Source organism: Octopus bimaculoides, chromosome 1 (assembly GCF_046866305.1).
Source record: "Octopus bimaculoides isolate indiv1 chromosome 1, ASM4686630v1, whole genome shotgun sequence".
NCBI lineage: Eukaryota > Metazoa > Mollusca > Cephalopoda > Octopoda > Octopodidae > Octopus > Octopus bimaculoides.
Window position 1 is genome coordinate 202,013,886 of NC_142928.1, and position 27,348 is coordinate 202,041,233.

General features: G+C 40.5%; 2 protein-coding genes across 3 annotated transcripts in view; one reads left to right on the forward strand and one right to left on the reverse strand.

Annotated features, from left to right (window-relative positions):
• LOC149137947 (protein mono-ADP-ribosyltransferase PARP14-like) overlaps window positions 1-16,726 on the reverse strand; it is a 507,224-nt gene extending 490,498 nt beyond the window's left edge. Inside the window, exon 1 of one of the 2 annotated variants that reach the window (XM_089339516.1) lies at window positions 16,605-16,724. The gene's annotated coding sequence lies outside the window, so the exon portion shown is untranslated. Of the gene's footprint in view, window positions 1-16,604 lie in introns of both variants that reach the window. The other variant, XM_089339637.1, reaches the window with a different exon arrangement.
• LOC149137952 (uncharacterized) lies at window positions 1,390-27,348 on the forward strand. Its single transcript, XM_089357208.1, has 2 exons — window positions 1,390-1,467; window positions 26,641-27,348. The coding sequence occupies exons 1-2, from the start codon at window positions 1,390-1,392 to the stop codon at window positions 27,346-27,348; spliced, it is 786 nt and encodes a 261-aa protein (XP_089213334.1).

Consider the following 27,348-nt stretch of genomic DNA (forward strand, 5'->3'; position numbering starts at 1 on the left):
AGCACTCCACTTCCAATGCTTAGAGCCACAACAGCCTGTTGAAGTAGGATGTGAAACCCATCCTGTAACCTGGCTCACCACTGCTCTCAAACAGTTGAGCGAAGTGCCGCAATCATCTGTTGCAGATCAATTATCATATGCCCATGATGATCTGGCAAGAGTCGGATTGTGATTTATTGCCTCTTCCGTTGAGGGCCATTGCATGGCTTTCATCCTTTCATATCTAAGTGCTTAGTTATGACAATGCAACCTTTGCATTTCGTGTTAAAGAATTGGTCGAGTACCAATCTCACTGCAAGCATGTTGGTCATGATACCTTTTCTAAAAGCCTCATCTAAATTTCTGATTAGCTCTGCCTCTACTCTGTTTCTTTCTACTGCTAGTCCTTTGCTAAACCTTATCAGGGCATAGACAGCAACTAGCCTGAAAGTATGTCCTTCGCTGTCTGTCATGTCCAGAATCACTGACTAACCTTCTGGATCCAGGAAGATCATCTGTATTGCAAGATCCAGATTTTTCTGAATCATCACGGTAACTCCACCTCCCGCCCCCAGATGACTTAAAGATGCGTACACCTCGTAATTACATAAAATGGGTTGGAAGTCCCGTGAGTCAGAAACTCTGAATTCATTAATGGTCACCACATCAACATTTAGTGCCCTGAGGTCAATGATCAGGTGATCCGGCTTCCAAGGTGACCCCAGACATGTACATTCATGCTGCCTATGACCATGTTGTCAGAAAACAAAAAGCAAAAGTAAGCTTACTTGGTTTTGTTTGGTAAGGTGCATTGCCCATCCCTCCTGTTGGTTTGGGGTGTTTCCAGCAGTAAATGTAAATCACCAAGAATTCTCTTGGTGATATTCTCTTGAAAATCTATGATTTCCAGTGGGAATTGGGTTTTTAACTATGTGTGTGTGTATGTGTTTTGCGTTGTTTGAATGATGTGTATGTGTGCAGGTAGGGAGATTGTGGGTGTGACAAAATCTTTTGATGTAATGTTTGGGTGTCTTATTACGTTCTTTATTAATTCATTGATTTTGTGCTTATTGTAATGTCTGTGTCCTTAATTAGTGTTTGTTGTTGTTGTGGGATAGCTTGTGTTTCAGGTGTTAGAGGTGGTGGTGTTGATGCAGTGTCTGTTTTGGATGTATTTGTTTTTGTTGGTTTAATTTTTTTCTTTCTATTTCTTGTGTGGTTGAGGTTTGTTGTTGTTTGTCCATATGAATGTTTGTCATTCTGTCTCTTTTCTGCTTTCTTTTTCTTTTCTTTTTTTTAACTCCCTCTCCTCATCTTGGTCTGACTCTCCATCAGTGTGTCAACCAGCTTCACATCGGGAAGTGGAACATGTTTGGGCACTGAGAAGTGTTTGAGAGAATAAGTGTCAGTATGGTTGGTATTGGTGGTGCCACGGCTGAATCTGCTGCTGCTGCTGCTGCTGTTGTCCCTGGAGATCTGGCAGCCATTGTTAGTGTAGGGAGGAAAGGTAACCGTCTCTCGTTTTCCTTCAGTCTATGGCAGAAGGCTTTTAAATGATTAGTTGGAAAACAAATGTGACGCTTTGCTTTCTTTCCATCCACCTTGACTGGAATAATGCTGCCTCCAGGAAGATGGATTTGGTGTGAGATGAGATCCACATTCTTTTGGGTCATTTGAATGAGGAGTTCTATCGTCATCCTAGATCAGTTCTCTTTTTTGGTCTGATAAGCTTTGGGGATTTTCAGGTTTTCCTTGATGCCTATCATAAATGCAGAAATTAGCCAAGGAATGGCTATTTCTGATGGTACCTGTTGAATAATGAATTTGGCCAGTCTCTGACTGTAGCAGAAAGGAACTAACAACAGCTCCTCGCTTTTGTAGGGTTTTATAGAGCAAGACTCAGCTTCTGCCTCAGTGCGGGATCAAACCTCTGCCATTCCATAGACCCTTCCTCTCTGTATATATTCCTTTAGATTCCAGATGAAACCTAAAGCTTTTTGTATTTGAGCCTCTGTGGCGCTTTCTACTCTCCTTGATTTTAGTCTGATTCTACAGTACGTCACTGGGCAACATATTGTATCCTGGATAGTTTGAAAGGGAGTATTTAGCTTTACAGCTAGTCCTTCTCTCTTAACTACCTGTCTGGCATTTTTAACTTCCTCTTCTCTTCAGAGAATCTGATTCTGTGACGAGACATCTTGGTAGCATAAGCAAAGAAAAGTTTAGAGCCATTCCAAAGCATTGCACCAGCCTGTTCTTCAACTCCTTCATCACTTTTATTGTTGTTGTCATTACTGTCACTGTAGTCATTGTTGTTGTTATCACCCCTGCTATTGTTGTTGGTGGTGGTGGTGGTGCTGCTGTTGTTGCTGTTGTTGTTGTTGTTGCTATTTCTGCTGTTGCTAATGCTTTTGCATCATGCTTCACTTGGCTCACATCTTCACAGTTGCCACTTTGACTTTGAACAATGTTTTTGGAAAGAGAGCCACCACCTTTCCAAAGATCCCTCAAGAAATCCTTCTCACAAAAAATTTGCCCGGTTGTCTTCCCTATTCCTTTTTACAACCAAAATACAGCTGCTGTCTGTCTTTTCACAAAGTGCACCATCACTCGTCGCTTTTTCACTCCCTCTTATGAACGTCTTGAGACACTCCTCACTCTCCCCCCCTCTCTCACCTATGAGCATCACTGTGTTTTGGTGTGCCTTCTCCTTGAAGATGGGGAAAGCTCAAACAACTCCAGTTAGAAAAGCAAAATTAATTGAGCCATCCCTCTGGGGGACAAACAGGAAAATAAAACTCACCACTAGATAGCAACCAGCTTGTTGTCTGTGATGGCACAAGAACTGAAGCGTGCAAATACACTTAAATATGTTCTTCCTCGCAAAATCATCAGAGTGATGTTGAGCAAGGCTTGAGAGGCTGATGACCATAATAATAATAATAATAATAATAATAATAATAATAATAATAATAATAATATGACTATACGACCCCTCAGCCTTATAGTAATAATATAATTATAAATAGTAATAATTGTGAAACTACAGTAGTGAACCAATAAATAATAAGATAGGGATTATAGTAGTAAAAGTGGAATTATAATAGTGAATGAGTAAATAATTACCCAGAATGGTTAACAAATGGAGTTGTGAAACCATCGAGTTGTCGACGACTAAACTAGCAACCCCACTAAACTTGCTTGATGAGGACGGTGGATTTTTGACACCCTGCGGAAGTAAAAACAAAACCCAGCAAAGGGCAGAGGAACTTAAATGAGTCAATGGTCATTCTGAAAAAAGGGCAGACAGAACTCGTGAGCCTTGGTTGGCAGTCTGTCTAGGGGAAGGAATACTCTGATTTAAAAACTGGGGTAGACATGACTCCTTAGTCACTGTAGTAAAAACCTGTTCCCTGACAATCAAGCCTGGCTTCTTCATAAAACCAACCGGAGAAGTTTGGGTAAAAGAGACAGAAACTCCAAAAAGTAAACCAGGATTACAGGAATCCCATATCTTAGGTTGGAGATCCAGTGATGGTGTCACAGGAGAAAACAAAAATACTGGTGGTTGTGCAACCTAAAATTCACTAACCTTCATCATGAGTGCTAAAATGTCAAATAAAAATAGAAATGAGAATGGCGTGAATGGGGCTGGAACACCTTGTGAAGGTCTCTCACCAGGCAGGTGCCCTACAGGTGAGCAGTGTGGGCCTAGTTGTCATCAAGCAACTGCTAAAAGAAGGTGGACAAAAGAAATGAATGTGGCTGTAATCGAGTGCTACTTTCTGGTTAATCCGAGAAATGATAATGAAGTACTCGCTAGGGGATATAGGAAAAGAATGCATAGGGCATGGAGCGACAGGGGCCTATTTGAATTAAGTGAACGAAATCTGTGTGACCAAGCTAGAGCTATCGGAAAGAATGAATGGTAACCTCCACTTGAATTAGAAAACATTAAGAGACAGGAGCTTGGGGATAGTAAGACCAGCAGTGAACGGAAAGAGAGAGAAGGGGAGTAAAGAAGAAATGATTGAAGCAGTGAAATGAAGGGAACTTTAAAAGTGAATGATGCCGTAGATCCAACACGATTAAAGAAAGACCAGAGAGAGCAGATGAAGAAAATATGGCAGGATAAGAACATACACAATCAATTCTCGAAGAATTAAGATTAGATTGATTGGAATAGAACCTGGCAATGGCTGCAAAAAATAGACCTAAAAGGTCTCACTGAGACATTAGAGTTCAGCGATCAAGAACAAGCTCTCAGAACAAACTATTCCAAATATCACATTGACAAAAGCATTGACTTGCCACAGTGTAGGATATGCTCTGAGAAGGGAGAAAGTATAAGCCATATTGTTAGTGACTGCTGTAATCTTGCACAATATAAAAGGGGACACGACAATGTGGCCCGATATGTCCACTGGTTGCTGAGCAGTAAAGCAAACCTCAAGAGAGCCGAACACTGGTATGAACACAAGCCAGAGGGAGTAATGGAGAATGAACACCACAAAATAGCATGCAGTGCAACCAAGTCATAGAGGGGGGACATCAAGATATCGTGATCATCCATAAAGATGAAAAAAAAAAAGAATAATAAAAATAAGAGATTTTGCAATATCAAGTGATTCGAGGGTGAAATGTAAGGAAAGAGAAAAGATTAATACCAGCCACAGCGGGACAAGATAGGAAAGTTATGGGGCATGAGGAAAGTAGTGGTGATACCGGTGGTAAATGGAGAATTTGGAGCAGTTTCTAAGGGCTTTGAAAAACATATTAAGAATATTGGAGCTCATACTGATAAATGGTATGAACATGAACCGAGTAAAGTACTAGAAAGTAAGAAATATAAGATGTTGTGGGACTTAACATTCAGACTGACAGAGTAATGGAAGCTAGAAGGCCTGGTTTAGTTGTGGTAGATAAAGAGAATAGAAAGTGTCAGATAATTGACTTTACAGTCACAAATGATGGAAAAATTAACATGAGAGGTATAGGAAAAATAGCAAAGTACCAGGACCTAGCCATTGAATTACAGAGAGTATGGAAAGTGGGGATAAAATGTATTCCAGTTGTTATAGATGCATTGGGAACAATCCCTAAAGATCTGAACCGATGGATAGAGGAAATAGGCATAAGCCCCAGTTTAATACAGTTCCAGACCACAGTGTACAACTAGCACACTTAGAAGGGTTCTTGGCATCTAAGGCAACTTGTAGCCTGATGTTAGGATTCTTTTCTTTTCCAACAGTCTAATCTGTGGAGTGTATATAAATAATGACGACGATGACAACAATAGAAAGGTGCTTGAAAAATAAGAGATGTTACCTTAGTTCACTGGTAGTGAACAGCTGACACCATAGTTCATCTCCAGCGTTGGAAGCTGTGCAAAGGCAATAATAATGATGATGATGATAACAGCACCTCGATACAAAGAATGCAAAGACGGTAAGATAGGACCAAAGAATGAAAAGTTACCAGCAGAATAGGTGGTAAATCAGAAGAAATAGGTGGTAGATCAGTAGACGAGAAGAGATTCTATAAAGAAATAAATGGAGAGTGTACAGATGAAAAGTTGATACCAGATAACATTGAAAGTCAAAGGTTTTGGAGTGACATCTGGAGCAAAGACAAGGAACACAAGAAGGATGCTGAATGGTTGCAAGAACTGAAACAAACAGTAGTCTGTCCAAAACAGGCAGAACTAGTCATTTCAGTTAGGGAAGTGAAGGAAATCAGCAAAAAGATGAGTAACTGGAAGGCCCTGGGACCAGATGGAGTTCAAGGTTACTGGATCAAAAGATGTGGTGAATGTCATGCACGAATAGCTGCACAACTCATCACCTTGTTAAATGCCGATCAAGTAACACCAGAGTGGTTTACATTGGGTAGGACAGTGCTGTGCTTGAAAAACATCGTTAGCCCATCCATACATTTGATTTTGCCTCTCTTCAAGACTAATACACCACACTTTCTCAGTCTGAACTCCCTTCTGATATCAGCACTGAAGGTATACACCATAACAATGAGGGAACTGACTTGGAATTCATCTTTACCATAAAGTTTGAGGTCATCCATGAATAACAAATGGTTGACTTTTTGTTGGTGGCTTTTGAATACATACCCAGCTTTTGTTTTCCTTGGAGAAGTGAATATTAAAAGGGGAATCTTCCAAGGTGACTCGCTTTCTCCATTACTTTTTGTAATTGCACTAATACCCTTAACAATGACACTTAAGAAAGTTAAGATGGGTTACCGATGTGGGAAGAAAGGCCCCTCATTGAACCATCTTCTGTTTATGGATAATCTGAAATAGTTTGGGAAATCTGAAAAACAGACAGATTCCTTAACCAAAACAGTCCAGAAGTGTGGTAGGGATATCGGTATGGAATTTGGGATTACCAAATGCTCAGTACTTAATATGAAAAGAGCGAAGAAAGCAACTTGTTGAGGATTGCAGTTACCATCAGGAGAGACCATAGGTGAACCCGACGGCGGTAGTCGGTATAGATATTTAGGGATTTTGGAGCTGGATGACATTCTACACAGAGAAATGAAAGTCAAGGTCAGTGAGGTGTATCAAAAAAGGGTGAAGATGGGGTTGAAATCCAATTTGAATGCCAAAAATTTGATTACCGCAATGAATATCTGGGCAGTTGTGGTGGTCAGATATAGTGCGTCCATCCTCAGATGGACTAAAGCAGACTTTATAGGAAAAGAAAGAATGGTGGCAGAGGACTAATTAGTATAGACCATTGTATAAGGAGTGAAAGGAGAACGCTTGCCGAGTATTTGATAAATAGCAATGAAGACCTGCTGCAATATGCCGTGAAAGATATGGATGTAAATGCAAATGAAATGATGGGCAAGGAAGAGTTTAACCAAAGAGCTGAGAAGAAGAGAAAAGAAGACCTGAAAAACATCAAAAAAGGCAATATGGTAGACAATTACAGGCCGATATCTTGTTTGCCAGTTATGTGGAAGTTATTGACTGGAATACTCGCAGAATCAAATGTATAAACATCTGGCAAAAAATGGAGTCCTGCCACAAGAGCAGAAGGGTTGCAAGCGTAAGTGCAGAGGTACCGAGGAATGGATGAATTGATGGAGAAAGAAATGACAGAAAAATTTAAGGTGGAGTACTTGCGCAGACTGAGACTGATCCTAAAGTCGAAATTAAATGGAAGGAATAAGATCGAAGCTATCAACACCTGGGCGGTTTCACTCCTTAGATATGGAGCAGGGGTAATCGCATGGACAGTAGACGAACTAAACAGCTTAGACAGAAAGACAAGGAAGTTGCTAACTAGATATGGGACACTCCGCCCAAAAAGTGACACAGACAGATTGTATGTACCAAGAACAGGTGGGGGAAGAGGACTTATTGGATGTGAACACAGCATTAGAGCAGAAGAAAACAACATAGCATGGTATGTGAAATATGCCACGGAACCACTATTATTAGAAGTAAGAAGGTCAGGCCTGTGTAGGATGAAAGAGTGTAAAGATAAAGCACTATACAAGAAATTGAAAACGAATGAAACTGAAAATAGGTGGGTAAAGAAAAGAATGCATGGACAATTTCATATGGATGTTGAAGATAAGACAGACAGAGAACAAAAATGGCTGTGGCTGACTAAAAGTGATTTAAAACCAGAAACGGAGTCTCTAATCTGTGCTGCCCATGAGCAAGCACTAAGGACAAACTTCAAAAAATACAGAATAGACAACACAGCAGAAGGTGATAAGTGCAGAATCTGTGGACAAAACAGTGAAACCATATGGCCTATTACCAGCCAATGTACGTCACTACCCAGAAGGAATATAAGAGATGCCACGACAATATAGCCAGGCTTGTCCATTGGACACTTTGCAACATGTATGGACTTGACAGAGCAAAAAACTGGTACGACCACAAACCTGAAGGCATTGTCGAAAATAGAAATGCAAAGATCCTGTGGGATTTTATGATTCAGTGCGACCATGAGATAAAGAATAGGAAGCCAGACATAGTCTTAATTGAGAAAGAAAACAAACGATGCTGGATCATAGACATAACATGCCCAACTGAAAAAAAGGTATGCGATACGGAAGAAAGAAAAGTCAAGAAATATAACAGGTTAGCTTGGGAGGTTAAACAGTTGTGGTTGAGGAAAAAGGTGGTAGTAGTACCAATAATTGTCGGAGCCCTGGGAACAGTGAGTAAAAACCTTGAGAAGTACGTGGGACAAATAGGGGCTGCAATAAGTGTGGAGCACTTGCAGAAAACATCACAGCTTGGAACCGCTTGAATACTCCGGAAGGTGCTAAAAAAATAAGGGGTGTTACCTTAGTTCACGGGTAGTGAACAGCTTACACTGTAGAACATCTCTAGCGTTAGAAGCTGTGCAAAGGCAATGAAATAATAATAATAATAATAATAATAATAATAATAATAATAATAATAATAATAATAATAAGAGTAATAATAATAATTTCTTTTATTTGCCACCAGGGTGAAGGATGAGGGGGACAATACAAAGACAGACATAACATGTGGGGGATTACATATAAAGGAATGATAAAATAAAATGTATACATGGTGTACACTAGAAGACGGGAATTATATTTTGTATGTGACACTAGAAAAAGAGGGAAGAAAAAAGTGATTGTGATGGGATCCCCCTGATACAGGAGGACCTCTAGGGATAATCAAGGAACCCTCAACATCCAAGATAACCTTCAATACACAGTACAAGAGTCCTCACCTATGCCTTTCTTCTGATTCGCCATTTTCACAACTTTCACCTAAATCCACCTTTCCATGAAGTCATTCGAGGACAGCACCTCCCTCTTAACCCTCACTTTCCTTTTCAAGTGAAACTTGTAAAAGTTTATGAGGAATTTACCAAAGAGGAAAGTTTCTGTCCTCATTCCTTTCAGCCTTGTCCACCAGACAACCTCTCTCGCCACAGCCACCAGACAAAGGAAAACTACCTTGCTTGCCTGATTAAAGGAGGGCAGCGGGGCAATCATCATTATGGACAGATCTGTCCTACATGTGACAGTAGCTGTTCAACATAACTCGACAAGTCAGCAATGCCCGGACACTGAACAAGTGCATGCAGAACAAGTTTGTCGCTCTGCAAGCACCTCAGATAAGACTGTCTGACAGCACATCCATGCCTATAGAGTTTGGCTCAAACTGGTTGTACCCTATCTGGTAGCACTGCCAAGCCAAAGACATCTGGAAATTATCCACAATGGGCCTCGACTGGAAAGTCCTCTGGAATAGACTTACCAGTTCATCTTCACTGATGCCTAGGCTACCCCCGAGGACATCATCACACTTCCCTGCTACTAACCGTCTGTAAATATCTAAAGTGGAACATCAACCTATCCTATTACTTAACTTGTAGAGGACAGTGTACACCTGATGACATTCTAAGTGTCAGGCGCCCAGTCTTGGCCTATCCTTTACCCAGGATTGCAGTTCCATCGAGGAGGCAAGCTACAGAAAGGCGTGTCTCAAAAACAGAGTCCACACATGTTCACCTTCTAGAAATCATTGCAGGTGGCACAACCTGAGTGTGTGTCTATGCATCTAAAGCCACGGCATGCTTAAGCTGCCACACAAGAGAGAGTTGACAGCAAACTGACCGCTTGAACATCGGAACGTATCCATCTGACAAGGAAATAAACGAGATATGTTCCAGTCTGATCAAACAGGAACTGGGGCAAAGTACGAGAGTCAGAGGATAAATAATAACGGAGGCAATGTAGGCATTTGCCACCTCTGCTCAACCTTTCAGGGACAACTTCCACTATGCCCATTTCTGGGTAAGACAGGTCACCCTGTTCATCACCTCTTCCCAATTCTGGAGTTCGGTAGCATACCAGATCCCAAGAAGTTTAACTAATCCATCAGTCCAGCATCCAACAGCATTAATCTGCCTCTTCAGATACCCAGTTGTGATCCCACCGACTTGCTGGCATCGGTTTTAGCCCCTGCAACTAACTCATATTCCTTTACAATGGAGTTGACTGTTTCCACTTTGGAGGCATCCAACACTATGACAGTGATATCACCTGCGTATGCACCCACCACTGAGTCCAATTTTGAAAGGGAGCCTCTTAAATGTTCCAACTTCCACAGAAGTGGTTCAAGAGCCAGCACATACAGAAGAGGTGACAGCGAGCAGCCCTGATGGACCGAACAAGTGATTCTAAATGGTTCCGATAGGTGGCCATTTACTTTGACCACCAAGCAGGTGCTGCTGTGCATTGCAGCAATCCAGCATCTGAAAATGGGTCCGAAACTGGCCGTTTTAAGGATGGCTTCCAAGTTGTGATGGTCTATTCTATTGAAAGCCTTTGACTGATCTAAATTGATCAGGGTCCTACAGGAACCAGCTTTAATTCCAGCCCTCTCTATGATGTATTGCATAAGGTGGAGATTGTTGTGGATAGGCCTGCTCAGGATTGTGCACGTTTGTGCCTCCCTAACAAGACTAACAATGACAAGTGCCAACCTTTTCACTAACAACTTGGCCAAAATCTTAAACTCTGTGTTTAGCAGTTATGGCCTAAAATTCCCTAGTATGTCCCCATTGTCGGCATCCTTTCTCAATAGTGTTACCACACCCTGGCTAAGGGCACTAGGAATTCTCCCGTTCTGCAGCCAATTACTGTAAACATCTGCCAAGAGGCTGCCAAACAACTCTTGCATGTAAAACATGGAATTCATGGAGCAGACCATCCAAACTGCATGATTTGCAACTTGTGCATTCGCTCACCACTTCCTGTATTTCAGAGACTGTAATTAGCTTTCTGCAGAATCTCCCGTTCGTCTCCAAGAGCTGTGGTAGGCCATCCAAGTACAAAATAAAGTTCGCTACTGTCGTCAAACCATCATCATCATCATCATCAGCATCAGCATCGTTTAACGTCCACTTTCCATGCTAGCATGGGTTGGACAACTTGACTGAGGACTGGAGAACCGGATGGCTGCACCAAGCTCCAATCTGAGCTAGCAGAGTTTCTACAGCTGGATGCCCTTCCTAACGCCAACCACTCCAAGAGTGTAGTGGGTGCTTTTATGTGCCACTGGCACGAGGGCCAGTCAGATAGTACTGGAAACGGCCATGCTCAAAATGGTGTATTTTACATGCCACCTGAACAGGAGCCAGTCCAGCAGCACTGGCAATGACATCACTCGAATGATTTTCTAATGTGCTACCGGCACAAGTGCCAGTAAGGCGACGCTGATAGTGATCACGCTCAAATGGTGCTATATACAGGCCACTAGCACGGAAGCCAGACAGCTGCTCAGGTAATGATCACGCTCGGACAGTGCTGTTAGTGTTCCACTGGAACAGGTGCCAGTCATCAAATATGGTTCAATTATGATTTCGATTTTACTTGCCCCAACCCAATGAAGGAGAGGTTGGCATGGGTGCCAGTCGACGAATTTGGTTCGATTTCGATTTCAAATTCACTTGCCCCAATAGGTCTTCGCAAGCCGAGTTTAGTGTCCAATGAAGTAAAGGTTCGAATAAATGAGCTGGCTACACCCCTGGCAGAGGCCTTGGATTTAGGTCTCACTTGGCTTGCCGGGTCTTTTCACGTACTGCATAATTCCAAAGGTCCTGGTCACTAGTCATTGCCTCGGTGAGGCCTAAAGTGCTTCACCACCTCATCCCAGGTCTTCCTGGACTTACCTCTTCCACAGTTTCCATCAACCGCTAGGGTGTGGCACTTTTTCACAAAGCTATCCTCATCCATTCTTGCCACATGTCCATACCAGTCTCTCTTGTATACCACAACTGATGCTTCTTAGGTCCAACTTTTCTCTCAAAGCGCTTACACTCTGTCGAGTATGCACACTGACATTACACATCCATCGGAGCATACTAGCTTCATTCCTTGCGAACCAACACATGTCCTCAGCAGTCATGGCCCAAGTTTCACTGCCATGTAGCATGGCTGTTCGTACACATGCGTCATACAGTCTGCCTTTTACTCTGAGTGAGAGGCCCTTTGTCTCCAGCAGAGGTAGGAGCTCTCTGAACTTTGCCCAGACTATTCTTATTCTAGCAGCTACACTTTCAGTGAACCCTCCCCCACTACTAACTTGGTCACCCAGGTAGTGGAAGCTATCAACTACCTCTAGTTTTTCTCCCTGGAATGTGGCAAAGGTTGTTTTCTGCACATTTTCAATGTGTATTGCTCCAGAGCATCTGCCACATACAAGAACTATCTTGCTAACTCCCCAAACAGCCATGGAAAGTGCTGCTGCAAAGCCACACACAGCTACTCAGAATCGAATAGCATGCATTCTCTTCATCCATCAAAGACCCGATTGTGGGTTTTTTTCCCACATTACGTATCTACAGTTCAGGCCCTTGGGACAGCTTTAGTTCCTTCGTATTTTAGTGTATGGGCCTCAGCTCTGACAATGTATCCTTCATGTTTTCGCTCAAAGAAATAGTCAAGGGACATTCTTGCTGCTAACACACCAGTTACGATGCATTTACAAATAGCTTCTTCTAGTTTGCTAACTAGTTCTCCCTCTAATCTATTTCTTTTTATTGCTAAATCTTTGCTAAATGATATCAATTCTACTCTAATTGCTCTCTTCAGTGTGATCCACCCCCAGTTTTCACGATAGCCCCTGTCAACTGTCACTCAACTAGTATGCTAATCTGGCACCTGTAATCTTTGTGAACTGGTAGTGAAGCAGTCAACTTCCAGTAATTATGTCCTATCTAAGTTGACTAAGCATATCACAAATTTGTGATCCTTGTAGCTGACCAATTTAAATTGTGGACGACCTATGCTATCCCTATCCTCTCACCTAACAAATTCTCTATCTAAATACAATCTGGATGACCCTGCTGTGGTTGCTCCATGTCCACACTGGGACATCAGAGAAATCCAGTTGACACCTGTCAGAAAGCTGGAAAGTCCTGAGCAGGTTTTCAAGGATTTTACACCCTCTTCTACTATGTACTAAACCCACACAGTCCTTCCGTGCATCCAAAACACTATTCCAGTCCCCGACTAGAACTAAAGTGTGAGACGTTCCCAAGAATGTTTCTAGACGCCTGAAGAAATCTGGTCTTCCAGCCCCTGTTGTGGTATAAACCACCACCAGTCTAAAGGCACTACTTCCGCTGCCATTCACATCTAAGACCAGCATCCTACCACCCAGGACCAGGAAGATAGCTCATACATAGAGATCTAAGGATTTCTGGTGTAGCACTGCTACACAGCCACCCATTCCCAATAGACCAGAAGACAAAAATACCTCGTACTCCTTGGAAATGGATGCTTGAGTGTGTTTTCTGGAGATCCTTGTTTCACTAATGGCAGCCACATCCAAACCAAGTGACTTGAGATCATTGAGCAAGTAACCTTGCTTCCAAGCTGATCCTAGGCCATGCACATTCACACACCCCATTCTCATCACAGCCATGCTGGTCGGAGAAAGAAGATGAGGAGGTCACTCACCTTTATTTACAAGAAGCCCAGATGCTCTGGGTATCTCTACTGCCAAAAATGTTTTAAAAGACTCTTCCAACAGCCTTTCATCAACAGATTTGTTTTTAAATTCTCACACTTCCTGGGGATTTTTCTATTATAGTTTTATAAACGTGTGACAATGTTTTAACTAAATGTCTGTTCTTGGGGGTTTTGAGGATGAAATCCTTAAATCCCTCAATCTCTATTTTGTTTTTGTTTTGACTAACAAAATTCATCAATTCATACACTTGTTCATAACGGAGAAATTGATGGAGACATTTCATCTACAGTCTGATGAATGTTTTTGAAGTTCTGTAATTGGTTGTTTCTGTGATTTCATGCTGTTGATGTTTTTGAAGTTGTTGATATTGTGTTTGTTCTTTTTGTTGGAATGGTTGTGAATTGGTTGCAATTGTTGTTTCAGAATAAGTTTTTTTTGTTGATTTCTTGGAGAAGGGCTATATTTGCATTTTTTATGTTTCATTTGTTTCGTATTGTTGTTGTTGTTAGTGTTACCACTGCTGCTGTCATTGTTGCTGTTGTTCTCGTTGTTGACACTGAAAGTTTTGACGTTGCTTAGAGGTGAAACATTTTTTGTCTCCCTGATGTCATTAAATTTAGGGCTTTCAATATTCATATTCTCAGTTTTTTTCCCCATTCTGAATTGTTCCCGACAAGGAATGCATTCCTTTGTTGAACATTACGATGGCTTCTTTATCAGCCATCTTTAAATAATTACAGAAAATTGCAAAATATTTGTTTCTGCTGAAGGTGGTTAAAATTCAAAAATTATTGAAGCACGCTTCCTGCAAAACTACAGGTGTTTCAACACAAAATTACTATCTACGCAGTTCAGGCAATCTCAGAAATGTAACGGTAACAAAAGAATTGAAAAAGATGGCGCTTTAGAAGGCCGAAAAGATTACAAACAGCTTTTCAACTTATGGAGCACCAAATTTCCATGTCTTCACAGTATGGCAACCATAATAATAATAATAATAATGATAATACTGTTTTACTTGTTTCAGTCATTTGACTGTGGCTATGCTGGAGCAAATCGACACCAGGACTTATTCTTTGTCAGCCTAGTACTTATTCTATCAGTCTCTTTTGTTGAACTGCTACGTAACGAGGATGTAAACACTGCAACATTGATTGTCAAGCGATGTTGGAGGAAGAAACACAGACAAATAAACACACACACACACACACACATACACACACACACACACACATATATACACATACATATAAATACATATATACGACGGTCTTCTTTCAGTTTCCACTCACAAGACTTTGATTGGCCTGAGACTATAGTAGAAGACACTTGCCCAAGGTGCCATGCAATGGGATTGAACCTGGAACCATATGTTTTGGTAAGCAAGCTACTTACCACACAATAATGATGATGATGATGATGATGATGTACCAGGCAGTGGTTCTCATGGCTTCTGATCTCAAATGATTGGAAATGTGCTGAGAGGAATTCTTTTGAGGTTTGGATAATTCACCTTTGGAAACATGGGTGTTTCATTCAACGTCCTTAATCCTTATTCAGGGACCTTTTGAGCGGGATGGGCTACTCGACCTGAAGAAAATTCTAACTGGGCCCCACTTGATAGGCCATGCACTGTTTATCTTGATATGAGATCACCATGTCACACACATATGGTTGTGATGCATGTGCCTGGTGTACCCTTCTCGGATGGGTAGTCATGACGGGTATACTGGGATTTGTATATTTTACCCCAGTGTCACTTTGATAGCATGCACTGCTCTCTCACTCAATAACACTAACAATAATAATCATTAGAAGAAGGTGGATGGGGAAGAGAAGGAGGAGGAAAAGAAGAAAGAAAGGAAGGAAAACGAAACTAACAAAACAAGCAAGAAAGAAAGAAAGAAAGAAAGATAGAAGGAAAACTTCTAAACAAAACCCCATGTGTCATGTTACGGCCTTTCAACGCCCCACCCAAGAAATCAAAATGAAAACAATAAAATTAAGACAGAAAATGAATTGTTGTAAAAAGAAGATGACGTAACATGTAAATATATTTCCGTGATCAACAAACATTACAGAGTAACCTTTTACTAAAGCGGCTTCAATTAACAGAAAACTTATTTAAGAAATCTTGGATAAATAATTCCCACGTTTTCGATGATAACAAATTATTCCGATTTCGCTAAAAACCACACAGCATTTCAAACTTTTAATTAGTCCCTCCCGCCCCGCATTTATCAATGTATACAGGTATTGTATATGTGTGTATATGTATGAAATGTATACTATATCTATGTATGTATGGTGTATTACATTGATTAATAAAGAACCGAAATAAAAAAAAAAGTCTGTTTATTCAGAGATTCTTTCAAACCAAATCCAAACAAGTTTCCACATACTTCTTCGGTTGCTTCTCACTACATTTCCTGTTTCAAACCTAGCCCGGATTTGCTATATTTTCATTCTACTGGAGCAGTCATTTGCCAGACAACCCCATCGTCTTAAATATTAACATAAAACCGATGTGTTAGTATCCCTGATAATGAAACAATTGTCTTCTTCTAGGGTGTGGCCTATATGAGAAGATTTGGCTGCCATTTCTAGCTTGACGTACGTTAAAGCTGTCAACATAATTTTACGGAATCTAGGTAACAAAAAATTAACAAGAGAACTATGGGAGTTTTGTCCGGGAGTGGGGTATTGTCCGAAGGGGTTTTGTTCTAGGGGAAGGCATAAATTATTTGTGACTTTATTGCAGGTCACCATTTTATGACCAGGAAATCATGGCATACCTACACAAGTGCCATTCCATTGATTTTGTTTCTTCGTAACTTTCAGAAATGTTGATGTTCTTGAATGAAATTTACTAGAAATACCTTTAAGAGGCAAAATATCGATGGCTTTGAAGACATACGTAATGACACACATCACATATACCTACAGAACTTGGAAATATGCACGCACTCATACACACACATTCTGAAAATGAAGAAGAAACAAATCCGCGTAGTTATAATGTAATGGAAAGTATTGAAAGCGATTTTGTAAAGTATTTGTAAAGCAATGGAGAGACAGGATTAAAGAAATTCAGTTAGGAAGATGTAAAACGAAAACTTACCTCGTAACAACCCTGAACAAAATTGAAACTTAAATATTTATTTGATGGTTTTTAAGCTGTTCATTGGTTTAACAACAACTTTGTATGACTTCAATATTTTTCCTAGAAAAACGATCCCCCTCTGACCTCTTTTGTACAATTTACTTCTACGAAAACTTCGTGATAAAAGTTTATTATTATTTAAAACAGATGGCATAAAGAAAACTTTTCAAAAGAAGAAAAACCTGAAATAGTTTTAATAGGATATGGAGGTGAATGTAGGTTAGAGAAGATTTCAATTTCATTTTTGTCAATCACCTCGATATACTTTATCTGGTTTTCTCCAGTGGTGGCCACTAGTTGGCGTGTTTTTTTCCACAAACCTTCAGTGTGTGTGTCCACGTACACACGCGCACGCACACACATGCACACACTCATACACTCAAACACACACATACACGTACATATATACATTAGTAGCAGATAGCATTTTCCCACAATCCCCCGTCTGTTATTCTCTCCTGTTACATTAGGATATTTATGAAAGTATAGTGACTGTTCTGAATATATCGTTTTTAATATTTGCGTTGGTATTATTCTAAGGCCCTTATAATAATGTTATATGTGATGGATGCATTCAAAAGGGGCTTATATTTTGTGATATTTTTCCACAATTTAATTGTTTTTCCTGCTTTACTCCAAGTTGAAAAAGTCACAAAGACTGAAACCAGAACTAAAATGTTCTTCACGATAAAATGGATCTTTTTTAAAACGGGGGCCACATTTTTCATTAATGTTTTACGTAGTGTTTTTTGGTACCGAAAGACTTTCAAACTTCGTATACTTATCTATTTTGTGTTATAGAACAGAAAAATATTTTTGTATTCGAATTTATTTCATGTAAAAAATTGTCTTATTTCGATAATTTCAACCAATCACTGACAAGTATTCAGTTGTTTACATTTACTCCTTTGGCTCACTAAGCGATGTAAAGCGTATTTAATCTCCATACCTTCGTTTTATTTGCTTTTTTCATTTTAAATTTGCTTTAACCCTAACCCTAACCCTAACCCTAACCCTAGGGTTAGGGTTAGGGTTAGAGTTAGGGTTAGGGTTAGGGTTAGAGTTAGGGTTAGGATTAATTGTTTCAGAATCGTTTGTTTATGTAATCGGCACTTAATGTATATCGGCTGAATGGACGTCAGTGATTGGTTGAAATTACAGAAATACGACAACTTTAACATGGAATAATTTATGGATTTCTTTTTTTTTTAAGAAGACTAAGAGAAAAAGATGTTTTATATGACACATTCTACCAGTGTTCCAAGTTTCAAAGTGTTTCGTTAATGAAAAATGTGGCCCCCGTTTTAAAAAAGATCCGATAAAATTATTTTAGCATTTTCTACCTTCTCTTTTTTTTATTATACACATCAACTCGTGTGTCCCTTTTCAACCTTCAACATATATAAATATAAACTTTCTGAAAATTGTTCAGAGTTTCAGCAATGACATCGGAATGAGCATGGGAGTGAAAAAAATGCGCCGAAGTGACACTGAGAAGAGCAAATTAATCGGCACTAAAACACTGCGCTTGACACAGACACAGAAATCAGAGAATTAGGCCACCAGCACCCATACAAATATCTTGGAATAGACGGAACAGCTAAAATACAACAGACAGAAATGAAAGAGAAAATTTGGAGAGAGTATTACAGAAGAGTTAGACCAATATTAAACACTGAACTTGATGCTAAAAATAAGATAATAGGAATAAACATGTTAGACATACCAGTCATAAATTACAGTTTTAACATAATAAACTGGAAGATCAGTGAATTGAGAAACCTAGATAGAAAAACCATAAAACTACTAACAGCATACCGAAGTCACCACCTCAAAGCATACGCAGACAGAATACCAATCTCGGAAGGAGGCCGTGGCCTGATATATATGGAGAACTACTATAAAATAACAACAGTTGGACCTGGAAAGTACTTAGAAACAAAGAGTGGAAGACTACTGCATGTAGTAAAGTAATATAAGAAAAAGAAAATGCTTTTCTCTATACACATGGAGGCGACAGAATACGAAACAGAAACAGACTACACTGATCTCAAATGACAACATAGCAGAAATGGTCAGAGAGACAAAAAACAGCATGAAAACTGAATTACAAAACATACTGAAGAAGAAATGGAGAGAAAAACCACTTCATGGCTAATACCCTGCAAGGCTTGACAGAGAGGAAGTGAGCCTAAGTAAAAGTCAACAACGGTTCAAAAGCTCTGGAATAAAAGCTGAAATAGACGGCCTGATTCTCAATGCAGAAGACCAATGCCTGACCACAAACAACTATAAAAACAAAATAATGAAAACAGACCGTAAAACCAAATGCAGAATGTGCAACAAGCACAATGAGACAGTTGACTGCATCATCTTGGGCTGCCCAGTCCTTGCCAAATCTGAATATATGTACCGACACGACAAAGTAAGCAGTTATATCCACTAGAAAATATGCCAACATCACAACATCAAGACTAACAACATGTGGTATGAGCATAAGCCAAATAAGATACAAGACAATGACCAAGCCAAAATCATTTGGTTTATGTCAGTTCAAACCGACAAAGTAATAAAAGCTAATTGCCCAGATGACTGAGGACTGGCAAGCGAGAAGGCTGCACCAGGCTCCAATCTTATGGACACATAAGAGGTGCAGCAATATCAAAGGAAGGTTAACTAGCAAATTAGTTTTTGTATGTGGCAGATGTTCAGGAGCAATAAACACTGAGAATGTGCAGAAAACAACTTCTTCCACATTCCAGGGAGAAAAACTGGACGTAGTTGATAGCTTCCACTATCTAGGTGACCAAGTTAGTTGTGGGGGTGGATGTGCTGAAAGTGTAGCTGCTAGAATAAGAATAGCCTGGGCAAAGTTCAGAGACCTCCTACCTCTGCTGGTGACAAGGGGCCTTTCGCTCAGAGTAAAAGGCAGACTGTATGACGCTTGTGTACGAACAGCCATGCTACATGGCAGAGAAACATGGGCCGTGACTGCTGAGAATATGCACAAGCTAGCAAGAGATGAAGCTAGTATGCTCTGATGGATGTGTAATGTCAGTGTGCATACCCGACAGTGTGTAAGTATCTTGAGAGAAAAGTTGGACCTAAGAAGTATCAGTTGTGGTGTATAAGAGAGACTGGTATGGACATGTGGCAAGAATGGATGAGGATAGCTGTGTGAAAAAGTGCCACACCCTAGCGGTTGAGGGAACCTGTGGAAGAGGTAGGTCCAGGAAGACCTGGGATGAGGTGGTGAAGCACTTTAGGCCTCACCGAGGCAATGACTAGTGACCAGGACCTTTGGAATTATGCAGTACGTGAAAAGACCCGGCAAGCCAAGTGAGACCTAAATCCAAGGCCTCTGCCAGGGGTGTAGCCAGCTCATTTATTCGAACCTTTACTTCATTGGACACTAAACTCGGCTTGCGAAGACCTATTGGGGCAAGTGAAATCAAAATCGTCGCTGGAGTACTAACAGCACCCTCTGAGCAGAATCATTGCCAGAGCAGCTGTTTGGCTTCTGTGCCGATGGCATGTAAAAAACACGATTTGAGCGAGATTGTTACCAGTGTCGTCTAACTGGCACTTGTGCCGGTGGCACGTGAAGAGACTTTCGAGTGAGGTCGTTGCCAGTGCTGCAGGGCTGGCTGTTGTGCAGGTGGCACAAAAAAACACCATTTGAGTGTGGTCGTTGCCAGTACCGCCTGACTGGCCCTCGTGTCAGTGGCACGTAGAAGCACCCACTACACTCTCGGAGTGGTTGGCGTTAGGAAGGGCATCCAGCTGTAGAAACTCTACGAGATCAGATTGGAGCCTGGTGCAACCATCTGGTTCGCCAGTCCCCAGTCAAATCCTCCAGCCCATGCCAGCATGGAAAGCATGATGATGATGATATATACATATATATACATACATACGTACATACATATATATATATATATATATATATATATATATATATATATATATATATATATATATATACACACACACACACATATATATATATATACATACATATATGTACATATATATATGAACATATATATGCATATACATATATATATACATATACACACATATATATACACACACACACACACACACATATATACATATATAGATATATATACATATATATACTTTATTTAAAAGTAGCAGAAATATAACAAAAAACTGTTACTCTGAGTTTCACGTTCCCGTTCGTCCGATGAAGAGGAACGTGAATCTCCGAGTAACAGATTTTTGTTATATTTCTGCTGCTTTTAAATAAAGCATATTACTCTAGCTCTGGTATTTGAGTACTCTTTTTTCCACCTTGTTGCACATTTCATGTGCTTACTCCGGTATATACATATATATATATATACATATTTGATTATATGTATTTATAATCTCTTAGTTAACAATTAACTCCGACAAAACAAATTGGTTAATAGATACCAGGGTAGCAAAGATCACAAAAGAACTTTGGTGTAATTCCTGTTGACGAGGTAGAAACTCCCTGTTAATTTGAGGTATTTTGAATAAATATAAAATTTAATAAATGGAGTTAAATGCATATGTTAAATGAATTCTTTTATTTCCGACATATGTTTCGAAGATTACGAATGGGTCTTCCAAAGGAATGAGTGATGTTGATAAAGATGTAATCTTCTCTTCAAGGAAATTCATAAGCGCCAACTTAACCGTAATACATTTTAACCGGGGAAATTCTATATATATATATATATACATAGATATACATACACACACACACACACACACACACACACACTTATATATATATATATATATATATATATATATATATATATATATATATATATATATATATATATATATATATATATATACAAAATATATACAAAATCCTACAGGAGCCAGTCAGGCGGTACTGGCAACGGCCACGCTCAAAATGGTGCATCTCATGTGCCACCCGCACAAGAACCAGTCCAGGGGCACTGGCAACGATCTTACTTGGCTTGCCGGGTCTTCTCACGCACAGCACATTTCCAAAGGTCTCGGTCAGTAGTCATCGCCTCGGTGAGGCCCAATGTACGAAGGTCTTGCCTCACCACCTCAGCCCAGGTCTTCCTGGGCCTACCTCTTCCACGGGTTCCCTCAACTGTTAGGGTGTGGCACTTTTTCACGCAGCTATCCTCCTCCATTCTCACCACATGTCCATACCAGCGCAATCGTCTCTCTTGCACGCCACAACTGATGCTTCTAATGTTCAGCTTTTCTCTCAAGATACTTACACTCTGACGGGTATTCACATTGACATTACACATCCAACGGAGCATACTGGCTTCATTCCTTGCGAGCTTACGTATGTCCTCAGCAGTTACAGCCCATGTTTCACTGCCATGTGGCATGGTTGTTCGTACGCATGCGTCATACAGTCTGCCTTTTACTCTGAGTGAGAGTCCCTTTGTCGCCAGCAGGGGTAAGAGCTCTCTAAACTTTGCCCAGGCTATTCTTATTCTAGCAGCTACACTTTCAGCGCACCCACCCCCACTACTAACTTGGTCGCCCAGATAGCGGAAGCTATCGACTATCTCTAGTTTTTCACCCTGGAATGAGATAGAAGTTGTTTCCTGTTTGTTTGCAGTCTTTATTGCACCTGAACATCTGCCACATACAAAAACTAATTTGCTAGTTAACCTGCCTTTGATGTTGCTGCACCTCTTATGTGTCCATAGCTTGCACCGGGTACATCTTATAGAGTTACTACCTACTCCTTTTCTACATACTGAGCAGGGCCATCTACCTGAAGGGGTTTGTGTTTTATCTACCTTCCTACTTATTAGGATTTTGGTTTTAGCTAGGTTGACTCTAAGGCCCTTCAATTCTAGACCTTGCTTCCACACCTGAAACTTCTCCTCTAGTTCTGATAGTGACTCCGCAATTAGGGCAAGGTCATCAGCATAGAGGAGCTCCCAGGGGCAACCTGTCTTGAACTCCTCTGTGATTGCCTGGAGGACTATGGTAAATAAGAGGGGGCTGAGGACGGAACCTTGGTGGACCCCTACCTCTACCCGGAATTCATTGCTGTACTCATTTCCAACCCTCACCTTACTGGCAGCATCTCTGTACATGGCTCGCACAGCTCTCACTAACCATTCTTCTATCCCAAGTTTCCTCATTGACCACCAGATAAGGGATCGGGGGACCCTGTCAAAGGCTTTCTCCATGTCAACGAAAGCCAGGTACAGAGGTTTATCCTTAGCTAGGTATTTCTCCTGCAACTGTCTCACTAGAAATAAGGCATCAGTAGTGCTTTTACCTGGCACGAACCCAAACTGCATCTCATCTAAATTGATTCGCTCCCTAATTAGTTGGGCTATGACCCTCTCTGTAACTTTCATAACCTGATCTAACAGCTTGATGCCTCTGTAATTATTTGTATCTAAAGCGTCACCTTTACCTTTGTAGCAGTTGACTATGATGCTGCTACACCAGTCATTGGGTATGACTCCTTCGTGTATCACCTGGTTCGTAATACGGGTGACTAGGCTATAGCCAACACTGCCAGATATTTTGAGCATCTCTGCAGTGATTCCTGATGGGCCGGGGGCTTTCCCGGTCTTCATACTCTTAATTGCTTTATCTACCCTGGTACTATCAACTCGGATAGCTGGTCCCTCTATTGGGTCGACATACGGCAGGCTCTCTTTCTCCCATTCATTCTCTTTATTAAGCAATCTATCGTAGTGGCATCTCCAGACCTCTTTCTTTGCATCCTCATTTAATGCAAGCGTACCATCATCCATGCGAACACATTTCTCTCCTACAACATCACTATTCTCTCTCCTACACTGTCTTGCAACACGAAATACCTCGAGTCTTTGGTCCTCACGGCGCAGAACATTGGCAAATCTTTCCTTATCTGCTTCCCCTCTGGCTAAATAAACCTGTCGCCTAGCCTCCCTTCTGGCACATTGGTACAATTCCCTGCTACCACCGTTCTTCCAGTCCTTCCAAGCCTGTTTCTTTTGTCTAATAGCCCTGTCTACCTCCTTGTTCCACCACCACGTTACTCTGGGTCGGGAGGGGACCTTAGACCACCCACAAATCTGGTCGGTGGCTTTCAACAGGTTGTCCCGCAGAAATCTCCAATTGTCTTCCACGTTGTATGATGCTATATCCCCTTCTATTTCGTTAAATGCTTCAAGTAACTTGTCTCTAAGTCTCTGTCCGTTTGCAGGGTCTTTAAGCTTCCACACCCTTCTCCTCCAAGCCTGTCTAATTCTGGGCACCCATTTTGCCTTGATCCAAAAGTCGCTAACTACTAATCTATGTTGTGGGGTACATTCTTCGCCAGGGTAGGTTTTGGCATTTATAAGCCGCCCTCTTTCCCTATTTCTGGCGAGGATGTAGTCGATTTGGCTAGAGTGTCTGCCGGAGCGGTAGGTGACTAGGTGACTGGCAGGTTTCCTGAAGTTGGTACTGCAGACCATAAGATCGGTTGCATCACAGAACTCCAGCAGTCTGGTTCCCTCCTCGTTGCGGGAACCGAAGCCATAACCTCCATGTATGCCGTGGAAGCCTCCAGCACGACGTCCGACATGACCGTTGAAGTCTCCAGCCACAAAGAGAAGGTCCCTGTCACTCGTCGACGAGGTAGTTTGCAAGAGGGTGTCATAGAATTGGTCTTTCAGACCATCTGGTTGCCCCGGTTGAGGTGCATAGGCTGAGATGACAGTAGCTAATCTATGATGAAGCACTAGTCTGATCTTAAGTACTCTGTCACTTACTCTAACGACCTCGATTACCTTATCCACCCATTTCTCCGCTAGAAGTATTCCTACGCCCCCGACCCCGTCAGTGTTCCCTGCCCAGAAAATCTTGTACCTGTGTTCTTTGCCTGTGAGGAACCTCGCAGAACCTCCTCTCCATCTTACTTCCTGGATGCAGCACATATCTACGCGTCTCCGTTCAAGCATCTCAACAATTTCACCAGATCTACCTTTCAGCGTGCCGACGTTGAGAGTGCCAATCCTAACAGTATGGGTGTTGGGGGTGTGGGCCTGTAGCCTGGGAAGGGGAAAAGCAGTGTCGTGTACCTGAAAAGAAAACTTGCAATTGGAAGAATTCATAAGCAAAACAGTACCTACAACCTGCTAACATTTCTCAAACTTAATGCGCTACCCAAAGGTAGGGGAGAGGATGGCCAAGGCCACTAGATGGGTTCCGGGAGACAGCCGAGGTTGACAGGATGACAGAGGAATGAACTTCCGGTGGAGGGGGTGGGAGGGCGGGTTACCGCCAGCGAGTAGATAGGGCTCTTAATTGTAGATTTTAAATATTTGAGAGACAACAATGCATAAATCGTAATTTTTAAAGAGCAATGAATTCTAGGTGAGTAGAATATAACGTAGCATGAATTTAGGAAGCTTAGAAAATGAATAAGTATGAATTTAAGACAACAACTGAATTCAATTGAATTTCATGGAGAGAAACAAGATAAATAATAGAGGGCAAACTAAAGCGCGAAGGTATGAGATGTTTGAGGCCGTAAATAAATAAAAAAATCTCTATCTTATCTGCATCTTGGAAATTTCGTCGTAGTATGTCAGCGAGATAATTTAGAATGGGTTTCTCATTTATATATAGCCAGAACCTGAAGACCTTAAGGAAAAACTACGAGAGAGAGAGAGGATGAAGAGGTAGACAGAGGCATGGCGGGAGAAAAGATCATCATCATCATCATATATATATAAAGAGAGAGAGAGAGGGGGGACCAGTCAAGCAGCACATCACGCTGTAATTCTTGGGCTGAGAAATGTAATGTAATTAGTTTATACAAAAATCATGAAGTAATGTCAATATTGAATTCAGAGGCTATAGATAAGGTGTAAAGTCTAAGAATATTATATATATTGGGTTCAGGAAAACTATTTTGAATTATTTTTTAAATAATTTTAAAATTTAAGCTGATATATATAATGATACTATTTTGAAGACACATAAAAGGTAAGCTTTATTTTTATAATGTAAAGAATAATTAGTATAGGATTTATATAGTTTATAATTTATAATAATGGGTTTATTAATGTTTAAGGGACAAAAAAAGAAAAAGGATATTAGGAATTAACAAGGACATCCAATACAGAAACATGATAATTGATTACTAGTTTAATTAGTCATGAACTTGTTTTAAGACTAACATGGGCTAATTAAGGAATATTAATTGAATAAGGATTAGATCTATTTTGGGCATAAGGATTAGATTTATTTTGGGCATAAGGATTAGATTTATTTAAGTTAAAAATACAAAATAAACAAGACACTATCCCTGCAACTAGTTGGCACAACTAGAGGCAAGCTTTAAGGCAAATCGTGTAACAAATGAAGAGCAAAAATATTATATATTGCTGAGTAATTTGCCTCCAGCTCTAAGCTATGAAATTAGAGATTTATTCTTAAATCCTGTCGAGCCAGTTTCCTATTCTGCAATTAAAACAGAAATATTAAAAAGAACTTCAAATTCAAAACAGAAAGAATTTGTAAAGCTGTTCAATAATGAAGAATTAGGCAATAAGAAGCCGACACAACTTCTTCGGAGGATGAACGAACTTCTTGGGGATCAACAAATAGAAGAATCTTACCTCAAAGAGGTTTTCTTTACTAAATTGCCTTACAAGACACAGACCTTGCTTTCAGCTGTGAAAAATCAAAACTCTCTTCAACAATTGGCAGATTTAGCGGATGGCATTTTGGAATTGTCATCTAGAGAGTCTGTGAATGCAGTTCCTTCTATCTCTAATGAAATACAAGCATTGAAGGAGAGTTATGAAAAACAATTTGAGTTATTGACGAAGAAAATTGAAAGTCTTCAGTTCGAAAGAGACAGTGACTCAAATACAAGAAACACAAGACGACGAAGGAGATCGAAAAGTCCCAAAAGAAACGCCATATGCTGGTACCATACAAAGTTTGGTGACATCGCTGTGTGAAACCATGTTCATTTAATTTTTTGAACAAAAAGAAAGTCGGAAAACTTCTCAACCACGGATTTGATGCGACGAAATCTGTGGACAGCTTAAATAAAAGTCGCGTATTTTTTGTTTTTGATACGAACTCTAAAGAAAGGTTTGGGGTTGATACAGGAGCAGCTTGTTCAATTTGGCCTGTAAAACTTTTGAAAGAAAAACCAAAACCTGTATATTTGACTCTTCAAGCAGCTAATCAATCTGAAATCCAAACATTTGGAGAGATTAGCTTAACTGTCAATATAAATCTACGAAGAGAATTTAAGTGGATCTTCATAGTAGCAGACTTGCCTTTCCCAATATTAGGAGCAGATTTTCTCGCACACTACCATTTAATGGTAGATATAAGAAAACAAAAACTGATAGACACAGAAACTTCATTAAAAATCCAAGGAATGAGATGCAGAAAGGTCACAGACAGTCCATTGTATTTCATATCGTCCTCAGAAAATCGGTATCACAAGTTGTTGAATAATTATCCTAAAATTACGACACTATTAGCTCTAAATACCAAGTGTATGCATTCAGTAACACATCACATCATCACACAAGGACCCCCAAGTTTTTCCAAGCCGAGAAGATTATATCTGGAAAAATTGAAGATTACAAAGGCCGAGTTTAGTCATATGTTGGACCTTGGTATAATTCGTCCTTTACCACTCCATTTGGGTTATTTGAATTCCTTCGCATGCCTTTCGGATTGA

What these genes read in the sequence shown, in the direction of transcription:
- LOC149137952 (XM_089357208.1), top strand. Translation starts at nt 1,390, where the DNA reads ATGGTTGGTATTGGTGGTGCCACGGCTGAATCTGCTGCTGCTGCTGCT. An exon ending in CTGGAGATCTGGCAGCCATT is followed by an intron (nt 1,468 to 26,640) that starts GTTAGTGTAGGG and finishes TTGAACAAAAAG; the next exon opens with AAAGTCGGAAAACTTCTCAA.